A 23,465-nucleotide genomic window follows, 5' to 3' on the forward strand; every position below is an offset into this window, starting at 1 on the left:
TCATGCTCTATTAATAATATAATAATAATAAATAATAATAATACTGCTCTTCCTGGACCTGACGGTGCAGCAGATAGAGGTCAGCACCACCCTCATACTCTCTATTATATTCATTATAATATTTATAATATTATTAATCAGGTCACCACCACCTTAATACTCTTTATTAATATAATGATTATAATATTAACAATAATAATAATAATCAGGTCTAGAACACCCCTTCATTATATATATATATATATTATTTATTAATATAATAATAATAACAATGGTTAAACTGAACTCCTCCTCCTCCTCCTCCTCCTCCTCCAGCATCTTAATAAAACCTTCAACGCTGACGTTCCTCTGGTTCTCATGAATTCTTTCAACACCGACGACGACACCAAGAAAATCCTCCAGAAGTACAAACACCACCGGGTGAAGATCCACACCTTCAACCAGAGCAGGTACACACACACACACACACCTTCAACCAGAGCAGGTACACACACACACACACACACCTTCAACCAGAGCAGGTACACACACACACACACACACCTTCAACCAGAGCAGGTACACACACACACACCTTCAACCAGAGCAGGTACACACACACACACACACACACCTTCAACCAGAGCAGGTACACACACACACACATCTCTCTCTCCCCCCCCCCCCCCCAGGTACCCGAGGATCCACAAGGAGTCGCTGCTGCCCATCGCCCGCAGCATGGCGCTGGGCGGCGAGGCGGGCGAGGCGTGGTACCCGCCGGGCCACGGCGACGTGTACGCCAGCCTCGCCAACTGCGGGCTGCTGGACCGGCTGCTCGCCGAGGGGAAGGAGTACATCTTCGTGTCCAACATCGACAACCTGGGCGCCACCGTGGACCTCGCCATCCTGCGGCACCTCGTGAGCCGGCCGGCCGACCGGCGCTGCGAGTTCATCATGGAGGTCACGGACAAGACGCGGGCCGACGTCAAGGTCGGCCGCTCTGTTCTCTCGGTGAGGCCGTTAGGCTCCGCCCCCTCTCACGCCCCCTCCCCCCGCAGGGCGGCACCCTGATCCAATACGAGGACCACCTGCGGCTGCTGGAGATCGCCCAGGTGCCCAAAGCCCACGTGGACGAGTTCAAGTCCGTCACCAAGTTCAAGATCTTCAACACCAACAACCTGTGGGTCTCGCTGCCCGCCGTGAAGCGGCTGCAGGCGCAGAACGCCATGGACCTGGAGATCATCGTCAACCCCAAGGTGACCTCAGTGACCTTTGCTTCACCGGCAGTGCTCTCTGGAAAGGTTTATTTCATTTCCCCAAGAAACTACTGAAAGAAATACTAGAAATAGGCGCAATATTAATATTTCAGCTCTTATGATAGTCCACTATTAACAAGAAAAACTAAGAACAGTTTGGGCTTTTAAAATGTTTAAAATGTATTTTATATAGTAAAGTAAATCACAAAAATGTAAATGTGGCTTATATAGAGTCTTTTTTCATCAATGTAAATATATATATTAAATATTTATATGAAATAAATATATATAATATATATTGTGTATATATTATATATAATATAAGTATATATATATATATCTTATATATATAATATATATATTGTGTATATAATATATATATAAAATATGTATATATTATGTATTATGATATAAATAATATATAGTGTATATATTATTTATAATATATATATATTTATATTATATATATATATTATATATACAATATAAATATTGTATATATAATATATAATACATATATTATATAAATATATACTATTAATTCAAGAGGGTCAGTGAGGCTTTATACAATTTATGTTTTTCCATCAAAGAGCTGATTTTGGGAGTTGCTGCTTTTCTCTTTAAAATAATATTTTGGGGGATTATTTGAAGGAGGAACTCCAGTAGATTAAAGTCACTAAAAACCAAAATGTCCTCAATAACACGAACACACTGTCCCTTTAATGTGGGATTCATTCATATGTTAAATAAAATGTCATCTCATGCCTGGAAAATATATATATATTTATTTTATGTCAAAGCTCATTTACAGGAAAAGTTTCCCTAAAAAAAGAAAGAAATTGTACTTTAGAATCTAATAATGTGATGTATTAATAAATTTAATTGACCCCCCCCTCCAGACGCTGGACGGCGGCCTGAACATCATCCAGCTGGAGACGGCGGTGGGCGCCGCCATCAAGAGCTTCAACAACGCCATGGGCGTGAACGTGCCGCGCAGCCGCTTCCTGCCGGTGAAGACGTCCTCCGACCTGCTGCTGGTCATGTCCAACCTGTACAGCCTGGACGCCGGCTCGCTCACCATGAGCCGGCGCCGCCAGTTCCCCAGCACGCCGCACGTCAAGCTGGGCGGCTCCTTCACCAAGGTGAGCGGCGGCGTTTACTCGTTGTGTCAGAGAACAACGGACTTTAATAATAATACTTACAGGGACATGGATTTAACAAAACATCCAACATTATAATTACACTTCTGCCTTTTAACATGTTTTAAATGTATTTTATATTGTAAAATAAATCACAAAAATTATACATAAACTCATATTTGGCTTTCATAGAGTATTTTTTACATCTCAAAACTGTCACATGAATGTAAATATATATATATATATAATATAATATATATATTATATATATAAATAATATATATATATATATAAAAATAAAATATATAGTATATATATAAATAAAATATATATAGTATATATATATAATATATAAATAATATATAATATATGTTATATATATTATATAATACACTTATATACATATTATAAATGTATTATAAATAATGGTTCAATTGTATTAAATGTATAAAGGAGACATTCTTTCATAATAATAAGATTCATTTTCTTGATATCTTGAAGTCACAAATTTCTAAAGAAAATGATCAGTAACTTTTTTTATTTATTATTACTTTTGTCACTTATTTCCGCGAACATTGTACGCTTTCCTTTTTTTAACGGAAAGGTAACAACTATTTTGTCCACCTGTATAATTATCAGGTAAGAGAACAACATATTTTTCAGAAGAAACAAACATTTTAGGGTTTTATGTCACAATAAATCTGATCGTCTGCTTCTCTTAATAGATTATGACCTTGTTTTCTTTATTTAGCAACAATAAATTGTTATATTTTCTCAGGAGGAATTTTTTTTGGATGAAAATGGAATAACTTCCTGGTGAGATAAATATATCGCGTCAGATTCAAAAAATTAATTAATGTTTAAAGTTCATAGTTTAAATATCTAAAGTAATAGAGCTTAAACATTTAGTGACGACTTCAACCACAACAGTTGATCATGAACCCTGTTTATTTCATCGTCAGCGTTTCTGACCTCCACGTGTCGGGACGTGTTCTGTTGTATTTGGGCTTGTTGCCGGGCAGGTTCAGGAGTTCCTCTCGCGGTTCGAGAGCATCCCGGACATGTTGGAGCTGGACCACCTCACGGTGTCGGGGGACGTGACCTTCGGGAAGAACGTCTCGCTGAAGGTGATATTAATACATTTTATATGTGTGTGTATATATAGATACACACACACACATATATCTACACACACATACACAAATATATATATACATATGTAAATATATGTATATAACATATACTTATATGTATAGATATACACACATATATATACACATGTATATATACACATATATATTTTAATACTTTAGAATGCAATAATTTATTATATATTGTTAATAATCTGAACCTTCAGCGTGACACATAAATGTACTTTAAGAAGTACAATGTACTTGTACAACGGATTTAAATACTTTTCATTAAATGACGTCATCGCGTTTTGAAAATCACTTTTTATTATTATTATTATTAATCATAAATAACTTTATCCTTCGCCAGGGAACCGTCATCATCATCGCCAACCACGGGGACCGCATCGATATTCCCGCCGGAGCGATGCTGGAGAACAAGATCGTCTCCGGAAACCTGCGGATCCTCGACCACTGATGCATTCTGGGGAAACAAAAAGAAACGGCAGCCCGCAAAACAGAAACAAGTGAAGGTGCTTGAAGACTCTCTGACGGGTCAAAGGTCAGAGGTCAACCTCCTGATCGGGACACGAGGAGACTCGCTAACGACGCCCGACTTTTTAATTATTTCAAACTCGAGGTTTCGAGACTTTTTAGTTTTTAAGGTTTTTAAATGGAGCTCAGTTGGATTCCAAAATAAGTCTCCAGAAAGACGTTTAGATATGATGCTGTCTCATGCTGAATAACTACATACAGACACACAATACACTTAATATATATATATATTATAATATATTTATATACATCCAGGTATATATATATTATACATAATATATTATGTATAAATATATATATATATACACCAGGAACTGGTCTTGTAATGAAAGGCCTTCACAACAAAATGCATTGACATGGAAAACAAAAAACACTGCACAAGCTTTTCTGGACTGGAAAACTAATAAAAAATTAACATTCCAACAGGAATCTCCTCATCATTCAATATTAATAATATATAAGTTCTTCTTTTGGGGCCAAAACTATTTCACATTTAAATAATGCAAATGAGTGCTTTGGTAATAATTGAAAACAATTCCAGCTGAAGGAACACGAGTCGCTGCGTCGAGTTTTATTCACATCAGGTTTGAAGGAATTCAATACAGTTTGGATTCTCATACATGCAGCCCGACTCATTCACACTTTCACACACACTCTCTCACACACACACACACACACACACACACACTCGCACACAGTGGTATGGTAGGCACACTGCAGTGGAGCTCAGATGTGTCGTCTGACGGTCTAAAGGAGGCACTTCTGAAGCAGATGAGTTGATGCTTTGTTCCCAGAAACTGAAGAAAGCTGCCGTCGCATCACACTCAGATTCTCTATACAATAAATATATTTATAAATAATACATATTTATAAATATATATACAAATATTTATATAAATAGATATAATACATATATATATTTATATAAATATGTATATAGTTAATATATATATATATGATTTTGTCACATTTGTCCCTAAACCCCTGTGGTTGTTGCATCACATTATTTCAGCATAACAAAGTAGATCTCTCAGGATAAACCGGGAGATAAAGAGCATTTATAAACCTATTAAAGTCCTGCAGCTGACTAATGCAGGTGGGCCTGTAGCGTTGCAGTGGAGACGTGAGGGGATGCGACCGCAGCCGGACAGGTGTGTGTGTTTGTCGGGAACAGAAAATCTCGTTTGAGGAAAACTGAATTGTGATCAGGCATGCTCAGGATTTGCAAGAAAGAAAAAAGAATTGGGGGGATGAATTGAAAAAAAGTGAAAGAAATATAATAACATGTCTTTGTTATGTTAGCTCAACTAATTTAAATAAAACAAATAAAAAAGCACACCGTTTTCTTTTGCTTAGAGGAATTAAGACATTGTTGATAAGAAGGAGAAGAGGGGGGAGGAGGAGAAGAAGAGGAAGGGGAAGAAGAAGAGGCGGCGCCTGACCGCACCGCGAGAAAGTGGCATCGAGTTCAGGGAGACGTAAATGTAATTGTCCAAAAAAAATGCGCCGTTTTGTTTTTCTCTCCCTTTTTTCTTCATTTAAAAACAACCCCAAAAAAGATTTCCTGTTCCGCTTCGAGTCGTTTCAGGAAACAAAAGCTGTCGTTCTTCATGCAGGTGAAGTCAGAGTGGAGGGAGCAGCTGATCCCGCTGCTGCAGACACACGTATAAAAGAGTCTCTGGATCATCAGGAGGAAACTTTATGCATAATTGGGAAAGTTTGAAGAAAGAAAAAAGAAGTGTAAATCTAAAGAGTTCATTCCCAAAGTGTTTTACTTTGGTAACGACGGCTGCAGCGGAGAGTTGTGGTGCGTTCACAGTCTGTTGGTTTTAAAGTGTTCAGGAAATAAAACTCTTCAAAATCACACTTTTTCTCTCTCTCTCTCTTTTTTTAATAGTTCTTTTTAGTTTTTCCTCCGAGGTCCCAGACGTCGAGTCTGTAATATGTTGTTATAAAAGTTTGAGGAATCCCCTCTATCCGTCACCAGAGAATAAAACCCCAAAAACCAGCTGGTGAAAAAAAAAAAGAGAGTTTGTAAACACCGCGAAGGGAACCGTGTCGGTGCTTTAAGATGCCGGAAGAAAGGAAAATAAAATAAAAATGGCGTAATCTGAACCCTGAAAACAAACAAAGTTTAGTGTTTGTCTGACGACAAAAAAAATCCCTTAAATAAAAATAAAAACCAGTTCTCCAAAGAGTCAGACAAATAAATTACCCCGTCATCTCTTCACCATTATCTACACCCTCAACTCACTGAGACCGCTAATAATTTACTATTTCTGCTGCATTGCACACGGTGAGAAGAGGAGGCGGAGCTTCTTTCAGGAGGCTGTGTGTGTGGAGATGTTCAGAAAGCCTCCAGCGCCTCCTTCCACCCTCAGCCGGCCTCCTGGCCTCCGTCGACCCCCCCCCTGTAACTCCGCCCTCAAGAGGTCTGCCGGCCTCCTGGCCCCCGTAACTCCGCCCCCAAGAGGTCTGCCGGCCTCCCGTCTCCGGGTCTCTTCGGGTCCTGGTGGTCCTGGTGGTCCTCCATCACCTCTTCTGCTCCCAGATCTCCACCATGTTCAGGTCCAGCCGGTCGAGGTTCTTCAGCGCCTGGACGTTCTCCGTGTAGAACGCCACGTCCACCACGACGAGTCTGCAGAACACGCGGTGACAAGTCACGAATATTCATTCATTACATTATCAACGTTTTGATTTTTCAATGCAAAAAAAACTGCATATTTTGTATCACTTTGCACTCTGGGAAACGGTGAAGGACTATTTTCATGTGTGTGTGTGTGTGTGTGTGTGTGTGTGTACCCATGCTGAGGTCCTCCGTCATTAACGACTCCGAGTCGAGCGAGCTGCCTCTTCAGGTGCATCTTCAAACTGGCGTTGATCCTCAGAAACAACATCTGGAAAGGAGACACACGTACATATTAATATATATATATATATATATATATATATATATACACACACACACATATATTATATATAAATGCATATTAATATAATTAAATTATATATATATATTATACACATTTATATAATATATATATATATACACATTTAAATAATTATATAATATATATATATATTACAGAAGAGCGAGTCGAGTCCCACCTGCATCTGTTCTTCAGGTAGAAGTTCTGAAATGGCTTCGTGCATCTTCGACATCTGTTTACAGACGTTTCTGAAGCAGGCCGAGGGCATCGGGGCCTTCACTTCATACTGAGGGAAACAACAACAACAACAACACAAAGGGGGAATTAACCGACTTAAAGTGTGCAAGATGTCCTTGAAGAAGCTCGATGTGACCGTCGCTCTCACCTTCGACAACACCTTCTCAAACAGGCTGTCCATGATGGCCACCAGCTTAGCGGAGATCTCGGCCACATGATCGTTGTAGTCCTGCAGAGCACAAAATACAATGGATCCCCATTTTATTATTATACTCCACAACATCTCAGAGGATATTGTAGATTAGATATTGTACATTTTAGACACACATGACGATCTTATAGAATATGAGTAGATTAAATAAAGAGGATACACACATCTACAGCAGTAATATTAATAGAGAATGATCATATTTATATATATATTTACTATACATATATATTATATAAATATATATATTATAAATATATAGAGCTGCATTTCATGTATTTATTGTTAAATAAAGAAACCTTTAGAGTCCGTGTGTGTGCATGTGTGTGCGTGTGTGTGTGTGTGTGTGTGTGCGTGTGCGTTACCTTGGTGATGTGGTCAAAGTGTCGGAGCACGCTGAACTGTTTGGGCTGCAGTTTGGTCTCAAAGTGAGCTCTGATGACGGGAATGTAGTGAACCACCAGCTGCAGGCAGCGGGAGGCTAAGGCTGCACACACACACACACACACTTTTAGCATCTTCACTTTCAGCTCCACTGAAGCTCTTTCTCTTTCTCCTACCGAGGTTTTTGGTGGTGATGGTCTTCAGGCCGACGACCTGCAGAGCTCCGGCTCCCAGAACCAGCTGGCAACTCCGAGAGTTGAAGTGCTGCAAGAAACAGAGAAAACCTTTCTTATAAACATGGACTATAAACTAACATGGATTATAAACTAACATGGATTATAAACTAACATGGATTATGAACTAACATTGACTAGCCGATCATTAGCTTCAAATACTCTATTTTCAGAATGAGATTTTTTATCACGGGTTAAATAAATAACTAAATAAATCTATGTATATATATATATATACATCTATATTTTTATCATATATATATATATTATCATATACAGTATATAATTAGATATATATATGATGATGATATATATATATATACACATTCTGTTATTATATATATATACAGGACTGTCTCAGAAAATTAGAATATTGTGATAAAGTTCTTTATTTTCTGTAATGCAATTAAAAAAACAAAAATGTCATGCATTCTGGATTCATTACAAATCAACTGAAATATTGCAAGCCTTTTATTCTTTTAATATTGCTGATTATGGCTTACAGCTTAAGAAAACTCTAAAATCCTATCTCATAAAATTTGAATATTTCCTCAGACCAAGTAAAAAAAAAGATTTATAACAGCAAAACAAAATCAAACATTTGAAAATGTGTTTCCAGGTGTTTCGAGTTAATTAGACGATTCAAGTGATTTGTTTAATACCCTACTAGTATACTTTTTCATGATATTCTAATATTTAGAGATAGGATATTTGAGTTTTCTTAAGCTGTAAGCCATAATCAGCTATATTAAAAGAATAAAAGGCTTGCAATATTTCAGTTGATTTGTAATGAATCCAGAATGCATGACATTTTTGTTTTTTCAATTGCATTACAGAAAATAAAGAACTTTATCACAATATTATAATTTTCTGAGACAGTCCTGTATATATTTATTATTATATATATGTTAATATATTAATAAAAGCAACACATGTATAAATAAAAAGTCCTATTCAGTTCTGATGAAGTAGAATAGACTATATAACAGTACAATATATATAATATAAAGTCTCTATAATAATGGACTTTCGATTGAACCGCCATAAAACACACGAGGAACAACCAGCGGCTCGCTCTGTGACTGGCGGCGAGGCGGACCAATCCGCTTCGAGCCGGCCCGTTGGTTTTGTACTTGGAGGCGGTTCTGACCTTGAGGAGGTCCGACAGGCGCGTCAGCATGTCGGTGGCGATGGACGGGATGTCGTTGATGCACTGACAGTATTCCAGAAACATCCGGATCAGCAGCAGCACCGTCCTGGAGAGACAGAGAGACAGAGAGACGCCGTCAGCTCCGGCTCGTGTTTCTTTATCTTCCCGACTCCGAGCGAAGGTCACGAACCCGACGACGGCGTATTTCTGCCCGTTGACCAGCAGGAACTCGGCGGGCTTCCTGTCCTCAGTACCTGCAGAGCGGCAGGAAGACGGTTCACAACGACTCCACGCGCGTTGCATCCTCTCATAGACATGGAGCGGGGGGTTCAGGGTACCTGGGATTTTGCGCTCCGGTAGTGTTATTCTTCCATCCGCGATGGAGTTCACCAGATCCTGAAACTCAGTGGGGACCTCGGCCTGCTTCCAGCGCTCGTTATCCAGGAGGAGGCTGACAAACAACAACAACAACAAGCGTCAAAGTAAAGAACCGGCACAAATTAAGAGGTTTTCAACCGATACTCAAACTTTTAATTTCAGCGCCGGAATTTAAGGACAAAGAACTGAAGGAGAGTAAAGTTAGTATTGAGAGTATGTTCTAGGTTATTAACTAGGTTATTAATTAGGTCATTAACCAGGTAATAAACTAGGTTATTAACCTGGTTGACGGTTATTAACATAGTTATTAACTAGGTCATTAGCCAGGTCATTAACAAGGTCAATAACCTGGTTATTAACCTGGTTGACAGTTATTAACTAGTTTATTAACTAGGTTGTTAACTTGGTTGTTAACTAGGTCATTAACTAGACAATTAACGAGATAATTAACTAGATCATCGACTAAGTTATGAACAAGTTATTAACCAGCTCATTAGCCTCTCCTCCCCCGTGACCCTCACCTGAGCTTGGTCTTGCGCTCGTCGTGGAAGCGGTGCACGAAGCGGTTGGCCTGGCTCTGCAGCGCCCCCCGCAGGCTGCCGCTGCGCCTGCAGCTCAGCTCCTCCGTGTCGCCCACGAACGTCTCCACCGCCCGGCACAGGCACACGAAGTCCGCCGAGCCCAGGCGCTCCAGAGAGCCGTCCTGGGGGGGGGGGGACGTCGGTTAACGAGGGGTTAACGAGCTCGTTAAAACATTAAGATTGCATTTATTTCACATTTGTTTTCTGGCTTTTTTGGGTTGTTAAATAGATGCTTAGAGACTATTAAACTATCAGGAAGACGGACCTCAAAAATCTAAAGCGCATTAAAATAATAAAATATATTAAAATATATCGATGTATTAAATTCATTTCTGGGTCTTTATATAAAATAAAAAACATTTTATTGTGCAAAGAATGTGTTTAAAAAGTAACTATAAGACATTATTGTATTAATAATAAACAAGAATAGTTGAATATTTCCCCTTTACATGGACGCAACACATGAAAAACATTTCCACGTAAAATAAATAAAATAAATAACTTAAATCCAACATATGAGTTGTTTACGTGTTAAAGAAGTGATGACGTTATTATGTACCTTGGCTCTGGCCGTGAGGACCTTGAAGCAGCGGTCAAATGTTTTTTATTTTATATAAAGACCAAGAAATGAATTTAATACACCAAAGAACTGAAGGAGAGTAAAGTTAGTATTGAGAGTATGTTCTAGGTTATTAACTAGGTTATTAATTAGGTCAATAATTAGGTCATTAACCAGGTCGTTAACCAGGTAATAAACTAGGTTATTAACTAGGTTATTAACTAGGTTATTAACCTGGTTGACGGTTATTAACATAGTTATTAACTAGGTCATGAGCCAGGTCATTAACAAGGTCAATAACCTGGTTATTAACCTGGTTGACAGTTATTAACTAGTTTATTAACTAGGTTGTTAACTAGGTTGTTAACTTGGTTGTTAAAGCAACACTATGTAACTTTTCACTTTTGGCGCCCCCTTCAGGTTTTTAGGTATCGATTTCAGTGTCGTACCTTGGCTCTGGCTGTGAGGACCTTGACGCAGCGGTCGTGGCTGACGTCGGAGGCGGCGTGCAGCAGCTCCTGGAGGTTGTGGACCACGCGGTTCAGCTCCTGGTCCGTGGGCATCATGCTGTCACCGCACCTGCAGACCAACAACACGCTGATGAACACCTGGAAGCCTCAGATGCTTCAGAGCCTCTGGTCTTTATGTGAAGAATCACACGTTACTGCACCGTCGCCGTATTTCAGGTCCATGTTTGTATTTTGTCTGATTTTATTCTAGTTTTTCTTTTGCTTATTGTTTGTAAATGTCCTTTTAATGCCATTTATTTTCTTTGAATATAAAGAAAGATTCCTAACTTAAACAGTGGATTTAATTAGGCAAAACAAATAGAACAAAGATAGACCCAAATATCTCATCTTATTGTTATTATTCTATCTGTTGTGACCTTCACTAACATCTGTGCGGTGCCGTACATGAAGCTCTGGTCCCGGCTGACGGAGGTCTGGGCCGGGTCGCTGCCAGGTGCCTCCGCCCGACTCTGCTGGACCCGGGAGCCCACATCAGAGCCCTGATCCTGGACCGCCTGCTGCTGGGCCTGGTGCAGGGCGTCGCTGATGAACAGGCCCTCGTGGGTCAGGTAGGCCAGCTCGGCTTCCCCGTGCAGCAGCGCCGGGCCGGGGGGGCCCTCCTGAGCAGGAGCCCCCGACGAGGAGCCCTCCTCCAGGAGCCGGTTCCTCTGGTTCGAGGCCAGGACCTCCAGGACCACGTTCTTGACCACAGTCAGGGTGGCCTGGAGGACGGGCGGGGGAACCGAAAGAGAGCCGTGTCAATGCGGTTAAAAGAGATTATGACGTAATATTAAATGATTTAAAAGGTTTTGGACTCACTTTGATCTTCTGGAGGAAGAGAAGGAAACTCTGGAAGATGTTCTCCAGCAGCTCGAACCACTGAGGGAACGTCATGAGGCGCATCTGGTCCGCTAGCCTGCGCACACACACACACACACACAGATAAACACACACACAGACCTGTATTATATACTGCTGGGAGGCTTAATTCAAAAGAACATGTCATAATGTATGAGTTGATTTATATTTTGGTAAAGTGATAAAAGTGTTCAGATAATTGTACTGCAGTAAAATAAAAAGTACAACATTTGCATTTTATGTAAATAGAGGATTAAACAGTAGAAGTATAAAGTATACTTAAATGGAGATACACAAGTAAAGTGCAACAGACTCCTAATTGTTACTTCCCAATGCTGATGTCAGTCCGATGATGTCACACCGATGATGTCACACCGATGAGGCTAAAACACTCTGCTGATGGATTTGTATCGATGATGTAATCTTTACATCTCTACTCACTTGGTGACGACTTCAGTGTCGATGTCTTCCATGTGCAAAACGTTTTCTGTCACACACTGAAAAACACAAACGAGTCAGATGAAGAGGTTTTTTTCTTCTTCCCCATCCCATAATAACCCGCCGACTGGCCCCTGATCTGAGGTGTTACCTGAGAGACGATGGCCTTCGCAGCCGCGATCATCTCATCGCTGTAAATATCCAGAAAGTCCAGCTTCCTCTGGCGCAGCAGGCCGAACACCAGAGACTCCAGACGCTCCTACACACACAGAGACACACACACACACACACACACACACACACACACACAATAAAACAGTCATTGACAGCGTTTCATTCGGCATGAAATGTGATGAAATTTGATATAAATTAAGATTTCAAGCAGCAAATTTATTTCCAAAAATGTATTATAAAACCATCAGGTAAAAACAGAAAAATTAAAAAGGTGTGGCTACACAATTTCAAATTACGGTTATTTTAAATTTATTTGGAAATAATGATCTTTTATTGCTTTAAAATCATATTCACTAAAAATAACACCCAATAAAGTTTATTAATTCATTACCGCAGCCCCAGTGTTCACAGATTATATGAACAGATTATATTAAACACGATTTGCTTAATCATCAATGTTGTACAAAATTAAAAATCCTCACTTTATCTCCATATGACTGAGAATAAATATTAATAAATATAAATTACAAATAAACCACCAAGCCCAAAGATTAATTTTCAGGATTAATCAAAACCCCAAAATCAAAGTACTCAGAGTGTTTCTTTAACCTGCCTGGAGACCAGAGGGCTTTAAAGGTTTCAATAAGACACCACCTGAAGCACCTGAAGCTTAACTCCACCCGTCTGGCACGCCAAGCACATCAAAACAAACACTTGAGTGATTATTGATCAATCACTGATCAACATTGTGGCGACAGACAGATTTCAGCAGCGGCCGTGATTTCCATGTGATTTTAATGTTTGTGTGTGTGTGTGTGTGTGTCCCACCTTCTGTGAGGCAGCGTTTGGTTTGTGCCCCTGTGATTATAAATAAATATATATATTTGTTATTTATTTGGAATTGGCGTGAACACGACGGCGGAAAGAGTTTTTTTTTTTTTTTACATGTAAAATAAGGTGACATGAATGCTGCTGTGGTGGGAGGAGCTTGCGGTGGGAGGAGCTTGCGGTGGGAGGAGCTTGCTCTGACCTTCTCGAGGACCAGCGGCTCGTCCCTCAGGCTGCGGTTCAGGTCGCTCCGGGCGTACATGCTGAAATCCTCCACCATCATCTTATCGATCAGCTTCTCCAGCTCACACAGCTGGGAGCCCAGATGTCTGAGAGGGGGGGGGGGGGGGAGAGAGAGAGAGACAGGGAGAGAGAAAGAGACAGGGAGGGAGGGAGAGAGAGAGACAGATAGATGGACACAGAGAGAGAGAGGTAGAAAGAGAGAGACAGGCAGACGGACACAGACAGAGAGAACGACAGGTCGAGAGAGACAGAGAGTGAATGAGTGAGAGAGAGAGAGAGAGAGAGGCAGACGGACACAGAGAGAGAGAGGGAGAGAGAGGCAGCTTGTTTACTAGATGTTTCTGCGCCAATAGTCTCAACTTGGAGGTGAATGGAAATGTCCGTGAGGCCGAGGCGTCCACACAGAACGCCCGTTGGCAAAGACTAACTCCTCCTCCTCCTCCTCCTCACCTGAAGCTGTGGATGCCCTGCAGCTCCTGCTGCAGCACCTCCTTGGTGGTGGAGATGAGCTCCAGCGCTCCGACGAACTCGGCGGTGGCGAGCAGCAGCTGCACGGTGGGCTGCGTCTGGTGCACCGCCGCCATCAGCTTCAGCTTGTCGTGCAGCTTGGCGCAGTTGCTGCGCGTGAGCGCGGTGCGCAGCGCCTGCAGCGGCCCGCGGCACGTGATGCGGTCGATGGCGGCGGTGCGGTCGCGCAGCACGGCCACGGCGCGCTGCGTCTCCTGCAGCCGGTCCTGCAAGTCGTGCTGCGACGACATGGCGTGGAAGAAGGCGTCGGAGCGCAGAGAGATCTGCCGCGCGATGCTCACCTCCACCACGTCCAGGTAGTGGCTCAGCTGGAGGAGGCGGGCCTTAAGTTACACTGGGAGGACACCAGACGCTCCTGAGACGCACACACACACACACACAGAGATACACACGCACACACACACACACAGAGAGATACACACACACACACACGCAGATACATAGAGACAAAGACAGAGACACACACACACAGACACACACACACAGAGACACACAGAGACACACACACACACACAGAGACACACACGCAGATACATAGAGACAAAGACAGAGACACACACACACACACACAGACAGAGACACACACACACAGACACACAGACACACACAGACAGAGACACACACAGACAGAGACACACACAGACAGAGACACACACACACACAGACACACACACACACACACACACACAGACACAGAGACACACACACACAGAGACACACACACACAGACACACACACACAGAGACACACACACACACAGAGACACACACACACACACAGAGATACACACACACACAGAGACACAGACAGAGACACACACACACAGAGACACACACACACACACACAGACACACACACACACAGAGACACACACAGAGACACACACACACAGAGACACACACACACAGAGACACACACAGAGACACACACACACAGAGACACACACAGACACACACACACACACAGAGACACACACAGAGACACACACACAGAGAGAGATACACAGAGACACACACACACACACAGAGAGACACACACACACACAGACATACATACACACACACACACACAAAATACACCTACACAGACACCCACACACACACGGGAGACAAAACACACACAGGCAAACACACACAGTCACACACAGAGAGACACACACACCACACAGAGAGATAGACACACACACAGAGACACAAACAGACACAAACAGACACACACTCACACGGCGTGGGGGCGGGGCTTCACCTTCTCCTGCAGCAGTTTGGAGGACGCCACGTCTCGGTTGCTCTTCCCTCCGGCGCTGTTGAAGTGCGACCAGGGCAGCACGCTGTGGAAGGTGGTCGGGTCCTCCAGGCCGAAGTCGGGCCGCATGAAGATCTGCAGGCACACGGCGAGACACTCAGGACCCGAGGGGGGGGGGGGGGGGGCGCCTAAAATACGGACTCAAATAAGCCGATCCGTCATGATTAACATTATTTTGAAATAAAAAAGAATGCAGACCATTCAGAGACTTAAGGATAAAACCATCCGAGGACTAAGGCGTCTGTCTAACTGCCCGTTGAGAATCAGAGGTGACTCTAGCAACTATGACGAGTAAAAAAATAAATCATCTAAAAGTTTCTGATCTTTCGTTCCTCCGACGGGGAAAGGAGGAGCGAGGGAGCGTTACCTTCGGGACTTGTTCCAGCTCCACTCTGGACTTTTCTAGAAACAAGAAACGTTATGGATCAGCCATTTGTGATTTAGGCTATTTTACATACAAAAACTGATTGTATTCATGTTTCTGTGGAACACAACAATTACTGTCGTAATATTAGTTTAATAAGGTGAAATGAAAAGTTACACAGTACTCAAATAATAAAACCAAAAGGTATTTAAATAAAATTAACAATAAATACAAATAAAACAAGGTCATTTTTAATATTCTGTGTAAAAGAAACACAATTCTCATAAATATTTGAATTAATTATTGTAAATTAAAGGGAAAATAGTTCAAAGAAGTGATCTAAAGGAACTGAAAAGTGTCACATTACTCATTTAAGAACCTACAAAGTGTATTTGCGGTTCTTAATCGTCTCTACTTCGTGCAGGTTAATAATGAATAATAATAATTAATAATTCATACCGTGGCTGGCGGCGATGCTTGAGGCGGCGTCCACGTCGTCTTTGTTGGGACAGATCGTCTTGCAGCGTTCGTGGATTCTTTCCCTCTAAAAATAACAAATATTAAAAACACACGACAGTTTAAAAAAAATTAAAACTCAAAAACTCCTCGTGTGCAATGCCACGTTCGGCCAGAAGGGGGCGACAGAGGGCAAAACACAGCTGCTGCTGTCAGAGGAGAACAATGAAAACATCAGATGACAGGAATGAGGAAGAGGAACATGTGACCAAAGATGTTTTTTAAAAGAGGTTCTGAAACCTGAAGATGAAACGACGACGTCAAAAAACTAGAGAAGGAACTGAAAGAAGTCGCTTCAGGTGCGAAGTCTAAAAGTCTAAAAGTGAAACCAGACTCCTTATCGGAGGAGTTTTATAACCAATTAAACAACTTCTATTTCCTTCAACAACAAGGAAATTAATATGAAGCCAAGTAATATATCAAAAATATACATATGTATGTGTATATATACATATATACAAAATATATATAAAACAGAATATACTGTATATATTTATTTTTAAATAAAATAATTATACAAATATATAAAACAGAAGATATTTATTGATTTAAAAAGAAACATATATACAAATATATATATAAATATATGAAAAAAGAAGAAAAAAGAAAAGAAAATAACCAATAAAAAAACTTTTATTTCCTTCAACAAGGAAATTAATATAAAGCCAAGTAATATATATACATAAAAATATGTATACATATAAAAAGATATATATATATATATACACTGTATCATGATATATATTAAAAAGATAATATATATATAAAAAATAAGAAGAATAGAATAAATAATATATATTATATAATAATAATTAACCTCCTAAATATATTTGAATACGTTGAACGGTCTGAATCTATGTAAAATAGCTGAATTTAGAAAGTGCTGATGTGTTCATCTACTCCTCTTGATGATGTGTTGATGATTTCATCCTGTAATAATAACCCAGGAAACAGTCATTACGTTGCAGCTCAACCTCACATAAAACCCTCCACCTGCGGTGCAACAACCACAGCAGAACCCCTCATCATCAAGAGAGAAGAAGAAGAAAGTGGAAATCTACTAAAGTTCAAATGTTTTAGTCCCTTTTTGTGATAACCCTTCTTCCCAGGATGCTTTCTCAGTCACACTTAAAGACAAAAACATAATGTACACTCTGTGGATACAATTACACATTATATATTTAAATTCTGTGGGAGTTAAACTTTTCAGAGGACATCAAAAGTGTGACCTAAAGTGTCCATAAATCTCACCACCAGAACTTGATTGATAGTCTTGCTGGTTTTTCAGTTTCACCAGTAAACCAGTGAAACTGACTTAATAATAATTTGCCAAATTGTAAATTAATGACGGCTCACAAAGTCAAAATCCCAGCTGTGGCTCACATGACTACGAAATAACCTCACAGCAGACGATGAGAAAGACAGTTTGATTTTATTTCATTTAGAGTATTATTGTGAAATATGTTTTTTTGTAGACTTATAATTAGATATATATATTTTTACTGATGTGATTTTTCTTTTATACACATTTCATGTCCAACGGCTGCTTCTCTGTAGTTGTGAAAATAAATACATTATTTGTAGAGGGACTATAAGGTTCTAGTGAAACCAGTTGAAGGGTTTTCTTCTGGTTTTAAACCTCTCGACCACCAGGACTCCGTAAAAGAATATGTAAAAAAATAAAATAAAATAGTACACACAACAAAATAAAAACTGGTACTTGAGGAATCTCATTTATCTCAAATGTTCCTGTTTTGAGCCCAAAAGAAAGAAAACGGAACAATAGGATCTGAAACTGCTTCGACGGGATTCCTGACACGCCCTCAAGGTGAAGTCAGGTACGGCGAGGTAACGCCGCCGTGTGACTTCACCTCGCTGAACGGCTGCGGACATTTCAAAATAAAAGCCTCAAGTTAACAAATAGAAAGGATTCCGTTGGACAGAAAGACTTTATAAGAGTTTTATTTTCAAACATGAAAGTCTTGGTTTAAAAAACAAACTTATCTCTCCAGATATTGGACACCGTCAGCAGGTCGCTCTGTGGATACGAGCGACGAAATAAAAAGCGAGAGCTTTCCGAAGCTGAATTTAAACACGAGCGAGTCACGTGATCAGCTTCAAGGCCACGCCCCCTCCTCCACCAGCAGGAAACCGGGGAGTCGGCCGTGAATAATTCAGCGTGCCTTACCTGAGCCGTCTCCTGCAGGTAGGGGCCGAAGTGTTCCCGGGTGATGTTGGGCAGGTAGAAGGAGGGCATCACCTCCGTCTCTGCGAAGTCCAGCCCCCACGTCTTGGTGAAGAAGTCGGACTCCCGCTTGGCGAGCCGCGGGTCGTTCAGCGCGGCGGGCAGGTTGACCTTCGAGCTGTACACCGTCCACCGGTCGTGCTCCGCCACCACGGACGGGCCGTCGCACAGGCCCCGCCCATCGCCTGCAGAACAAAACAAACAACAATTTCAAAATCTAAACGTATATTGGTTTGTTTTCTTTGTTTTCTTTATTTAAAACGAAATATCTTGAGGTTTTAGACTGTTTGTGGGTTCAACACAAAGATATTCTCTCATTTCATTCCATCGGGCTAAGAATCTGTTGGTCGAAGCCCTGAAACGCGGCGGGATGCAGCCGTTCTACCGGCGGGATCCTTGGGGCAGACGTCGGGCAGCGAGCGGACGGACCGGCATCGGGCCGGCGCCGCGTCCCGCTCCTTGCGGTACGTCCCGTCTCGGCCTCCGCGAGGCGCTGGGGAGGAGCCGTGGCTGGACGCCATGGCATTGGGAGGAGCCTCCCAGGAGGCTAGCTGGAGGCGGGGACACCAACAGAAAAGAGCGGGCGTTAAAGGTACAGTCACACAAAATGAGACGCACTTTACACGGAGACACGATTTCATCAAACTTTATGGTCCCTTTTAAATAAAGATAATTTAAATAAAATGTCACTTTCAGTTTAGGGAAATTGTAATCGCCAGAATGTTTGACTTTGTTTTGTATAAAATAAGATAACTTTATTAGTCTCAGGAGACAAAGAGACGGAAAAGAAATCAAAACAAGTATTATAAATAAGTTTTAAAAAAGGTTGAATATAACTACAAATATTAAATTTACAGACAGAATATTTTTTTATAGATGCCGATTCATTGATGAACAATAGTCAGATTAAAAGATAAAACATCGGGGACAGACCCGTCTTCTGTCCTTTAAACGACACGATGACGTGAGAGAGACGGAGGAGTCGGTTCCGCTCTAATCGGAGGAGTGAGACCTCCTGCTGGTAATCTCATCACAGCGATGACGAGCGGATTAGAGGGGAATCTGTTTTAAGCTCGTTCCGTCTCGTCTTCAACCGCAGAACTAAAAACTTCAGACTCTCCCAGTCGGCCTTTTTCGGGCCCGACAGCTTCTCCTCTGGCACGGTTCACACGCCGACCAATGGGAGTCCAGGACTTTAAACCAAATGCCCATCATCAAACATGTTGTGAAATCTCTGTGTAGACATGAAAAGTGAGAATATGTTGTATTTAAACTAACAATGAGGATTCCAAAGCACACAGTATATACCGTGTACATTAACATATGTATAGAACACATTTTCTGGACTTTTGGGATTTAATTTTTTTCCCCAATGACTTTTCGAGGCCTGGAAATAAACATTTTTAAATGACATGACTTTTCCAGGTTTCCATGACCGTACGAAGCCGGTCTGGTTCCTTTAGTCATTTAGAGATAATCCTGTAAAATAAGATCATCAGTAAAAAGCTATACTAGTTAAAAATGTAGGATTCTTTCTATTCTTCACATCCTAAATGGACTTTGTTTATGTTTTCTAACTAATGATTTAGTTGTTGTACATGTACATTTTAAGCTCTAGTTATTCAGTACACTAAAGTAGAGTTTTATTAGTTAGTTTCCAATCTAGCTTGTCTGTGCTCTCGTAAAGAGAAAATAAAAACAGCAATTAGGAGTAAAGTCTTCCAGAGTCGCTCCTTACACCTGATAATACAGCTCATCAAAACTACCGTCAAGCCATAAAGTCACGTCATGATATGAACACTTAGCAAGTCTAAAGGACTCAGAACCGACGGATGAGACGTCACGACTTTATCACAAATAATTGTCAAACTTAAAAAATATGTGTGTGTATCTTTATGTATTTATGAATATGTGTGTGTATCTTTATTTATGTATGTGTGTGTATCTTTATGATTGAATATGTGTGTGTATCTTTATGTATTTATGAATGTGTGTATCTTTATGTATTTATAAATATGTGTGTGTATCTTTATGTATTTATAAATATGTGTGTGTATCTTTATGTATGGATATGTGTATCTTTATGTATTTATAAATATGTGTGTGTATATTTATGTATTCATGAATATGTGTATCTTTATGTATTTATAAATGTGTGCGTGTTTATTTATGTATTTATGAATATGTGTGTGTATCTTTATGTATGTGTGTGTATCTTTATGTATGGATATGTGTATATCTTTATGTATTTATAAATATGTGTGTGTATATTTATGTATTCATGAATATGTGTGTATCTTTATGTATTTATGAATATGTGTGTGTATCTTTATGTATGTATGTGTATCTTTATGTATGAATATGTGTGTGTATCTTTATGTATTTATGAATGTGTATATCTTTATGTATTTATATGTGTGTGTATCTTTATGTATTTATAAATATGTGTGTGTATCTTTATGTATGGATATGTGTGTATCTTTATGTATGGATATGTGTGTATCTTTATGTATGGATATGTGTGTATCTTTATGTATTTATAAATGTGTGTGTGTATATTTATGTATCTATGAATATGTGTGTATCTATGTATTTATAAATGTGTGTGTGTATCTTTATGTATGTATGGATATGTGTGTATCTTTATGTATGAATATATGTGTGTATCTGTATGTATGGATATGTGTGTATCTTTATGTATGGATAAGTGTGTGTATCTTTATGTATTCTGGATTCATTACAAATCAACTGAAATATTGCAAGCCTTTTATTCTTTTAATATTTAATAATTTTTTAATTGCATTACAGAAAATAAAGAACTTTATCACAATATTCTAATTTTCTGAGACAGTCCTGTATGTGTGTGTATGTGTGTGTATCTTTATGTATATGTGTGTGTATCACATACATTGTTGTCCTGTTCTTCACGGTCCCTGTGATCACGCACAAAACAATGTCCTCCAAGTTCAAAGACAGATTGTGCAGTAAGATGTCCCCGTCAGTGTTTATTTACCATCATAAATGACGTTTCTGAATCAACATCACAGCTGCGTTCAGGTGCATGTCGCGTTTCCCAGCTGTAGATGCGTCAACACCTTCATACCTGGTTGGCTCGTGTAGTAAAAGTACCTCAAACGTGTCCAGTCCTCATGAAATACTCGCAGCAGCGCGGGCCGCCGAGGCGAGGAGAGCCGCGGCTCGTGATGCGAGCGGCGGCGGTTACACGTAGACGAGCTAGCGGGTTAGCCGGGCAGCTACCGGCCGCTTCTCTCTCTCTGACAGGCGGAACCGAGCCAACCGACGGACCGGGGGAAAGTTCCGTGACTCGCGGGAGTTCCGGTCGCTTCCGTTACCTGTCGTGTGAGGCACAGCAGCCGGTGCTTCTCCTCTTCACCATGGCAGGAACACCGGGGGAACCGGGAGGAAAACAGCAGGACACACGGCAGATAGCAACAGCACACGGACCATCATGCACCGCGAGAGGAGGGGTGGGCGGGGCCGTTGGTGGTGTCTTCTTCTTCGCTGCGTTTAAAGCTCGCTGCCGCCACCTGCTGGCCAGCTTCCGCATTTAAAGAAGTCATCCCACCCACTCATATTGTTCATATTGTATATTTCTAATCTATTTCTAAATCTTGAATATATAAATATACACATATGTAATTTATATATACAATATTATATATATTACATTGCAATACGGTGTGACATAGGATTTGTGTGACTTTATATGACAATAGACATAACAGACATGTATTTCGAAAAATATTGAGTATATATGTACAGTATATATCTTTTTATAGAAATATATTTATTTAAGATTTTCAAAAATACATGTCTGTAATGTATATATATACTTATTATATTTATAATTATATATACGTATTTATATATAATTGTTTGATATATATGATAGATACTTAAATAAATATATAATATACATATATAAAAATGTATATATATGTATATAATATATATGTATATATAAAAATAATATATACATATTACCCTTCCATCTCCCTTAGTGAGCATACAAATATCTTAAGTTAATTCATCAAAAGCTTGACTTCTATGTATTTATTTGATAAAATAATCCTTTCTGCTGGTGAACTGATGACTAAAACCTCTGACGGTTGTTTGATTTATTGAATTGAGTTTAACACATCTAAGAAAAATGTAAAAGCCACCAAAATGAAAGATTTATTTCGTCAACTAAACTTAAAAATTATTTTCCAGTCGTTTGTGAACTTTGTTGTAAAGGAAAGTCTGTAAATATATTCTGCGAGTCTCTATTTTTTGGACATTTTCTGATACTTTGAGGATGTATTTATTAGCATTTAAGTAAACAACAGCATAAAACGGTCACTGTTCATCGAGAAAAACACCAGAAACGAATCCGTGTCCGCCACCAAAAACTATGTAACGGTCAACTGATGGTAAAAGCTGAACAATTTAACTTTTAACGATGGCATTTTATCAAAACATAAGGAAAAGAGATCAGGAACATGATCGGTGAAATTTGGAGGAAGTAATAGAATGAATTTTAAACATTCCTGACATAAAAGTGGGAGGTTTTGGCCTCATGGTGGCGCTGGAGGAAAGGTCAGAAAAGTCACCTGAGAGATATTGTGCAAAAGGTTAAAGATATTGATATTTTAGTATTGGTCGGCATTTATATTATTGTATGGATTCCTCTTTTGTCTTATACATGTAAAGCTTGTTTTTCATGTGCAAATATAAATAC

The 23,465-nt window shown here is 40.0% G+C and overlaps 2 protein-coding genes across 8 annotated transcripts in view; one reads left to right on the forward strand and one right to left on the reverse strand.

The window, feature by feature from the left end:
* The window catches only part of LOC130189544 (UTP--glucose-1-phosphate uridylyltransferase-like), a 14,969-nt gene extending 9,574 nt beyond the window's left edge, over positions 1-5,395 (forward strand). For both annotated transcript variants that reach the window (XM_056408405.1, XM_056408404.1), the window contains exons 5-10: positions 316-449; positions 672-969; positions 1,038-1,235; positions 2,135-2,377; positions 3,397-3,501; positions 3,875-5,395. In XM_056408405.1, coding sequence (XP_056264380.1) covers positions 316-449; positions 672-969; positions 1,038-1,235; positions 2,135-2,377; positions 3,397-3,501; positions 3,875-3,982 — 1,086 coding nt within the window. In that variant the 3' untranslated portion in view covers positions 3,983-5,395. The remainder of the gene's footprint in view (positions 1-315; positions 450-671; positions 970-1,037; positions 1,236-2,134; positions 2,378-3,396; positions 3,502-3,874) is intronic.
* vps54 (VPS54 subunit of GARP complex) lies at positions 4,602-22,166 on the reverse strand. Of its 6 annotated transcripts, XM_056408374.1 has the most exons (25): positions 21,738-22,166; positions 19,110-19,275; positions 18,668-18,909; positions 16,423-16,507; positions 15,967-16,001; positions 15,543-15,674; positions 14,220-14,605; positions 13,729-13,855; positions 13,527-13,556; positions 12,676-12,783; positions 12,528-12,583; positions 12,048-12,144; positions 11,616-11,950; positions 11,190-11,298; positions 10,720-10,740; positions 10,101-10,282; positions 9,540-9,652; positions 9,392-9,455; positions 9,202-9,307; positions 7,995-8,082; positions 7,800-7,921; positions 7,375-7,455; positions 7,168-7,275; positions 6,862-6,956; positions 4,602-6,697 (listed from the first exon to the last, which is right to left on the reverse strand). In XM_056408374.1, the coding sequence occupies exons 1-25, from the start codon at positions 21,741-21,743 to the stop codon at positions 6,592-6,594; spliced, it is 3,000 nt and encodes a 999-aa protein (XP_056264349.1). In that variant the 5' UTR covers positions 21,744-22,166; the 3' UTR covers positions 4,602-6,591. The 6 variants fall into 6 exon arrangements, with proteins under 6 accessions (XP_056264349.1, XP_056264352.1, XP_056264353.1 ...); XM_056408377.1 differs by lacking the exon at positions 10,720-10,740 and having other exon boundaries at positions 11,169-11,298; positions 22,078-22,166; XM_056408378.1 differs by lacking the exon at positions 10,720-10,740 and having other exon boundaries at positions 11,169-11,298; positions 21,854-22,166.
* Positions 22,167-23,465: the final 1,299 nt, after the last annotated feature.

The sequence above is a fragment of the Pseudoliparis swirei genome, chromosome 24 (genome assembly GCF_029220125.1).
Source record: "Pseudoliparis swirei isolate HS2019 ecotype Mariana Trench chromosome 24, NWPU_hadal_v1, whole genome shotgun sequence".
NCBI classification, from domain to species: domain Eukaryota; kingdom Metazoa; phylum Chordata; class Actinopteri; order Perciformes; family Liparidae; genus Pseudoliparis; species Pseudoliparis swirei.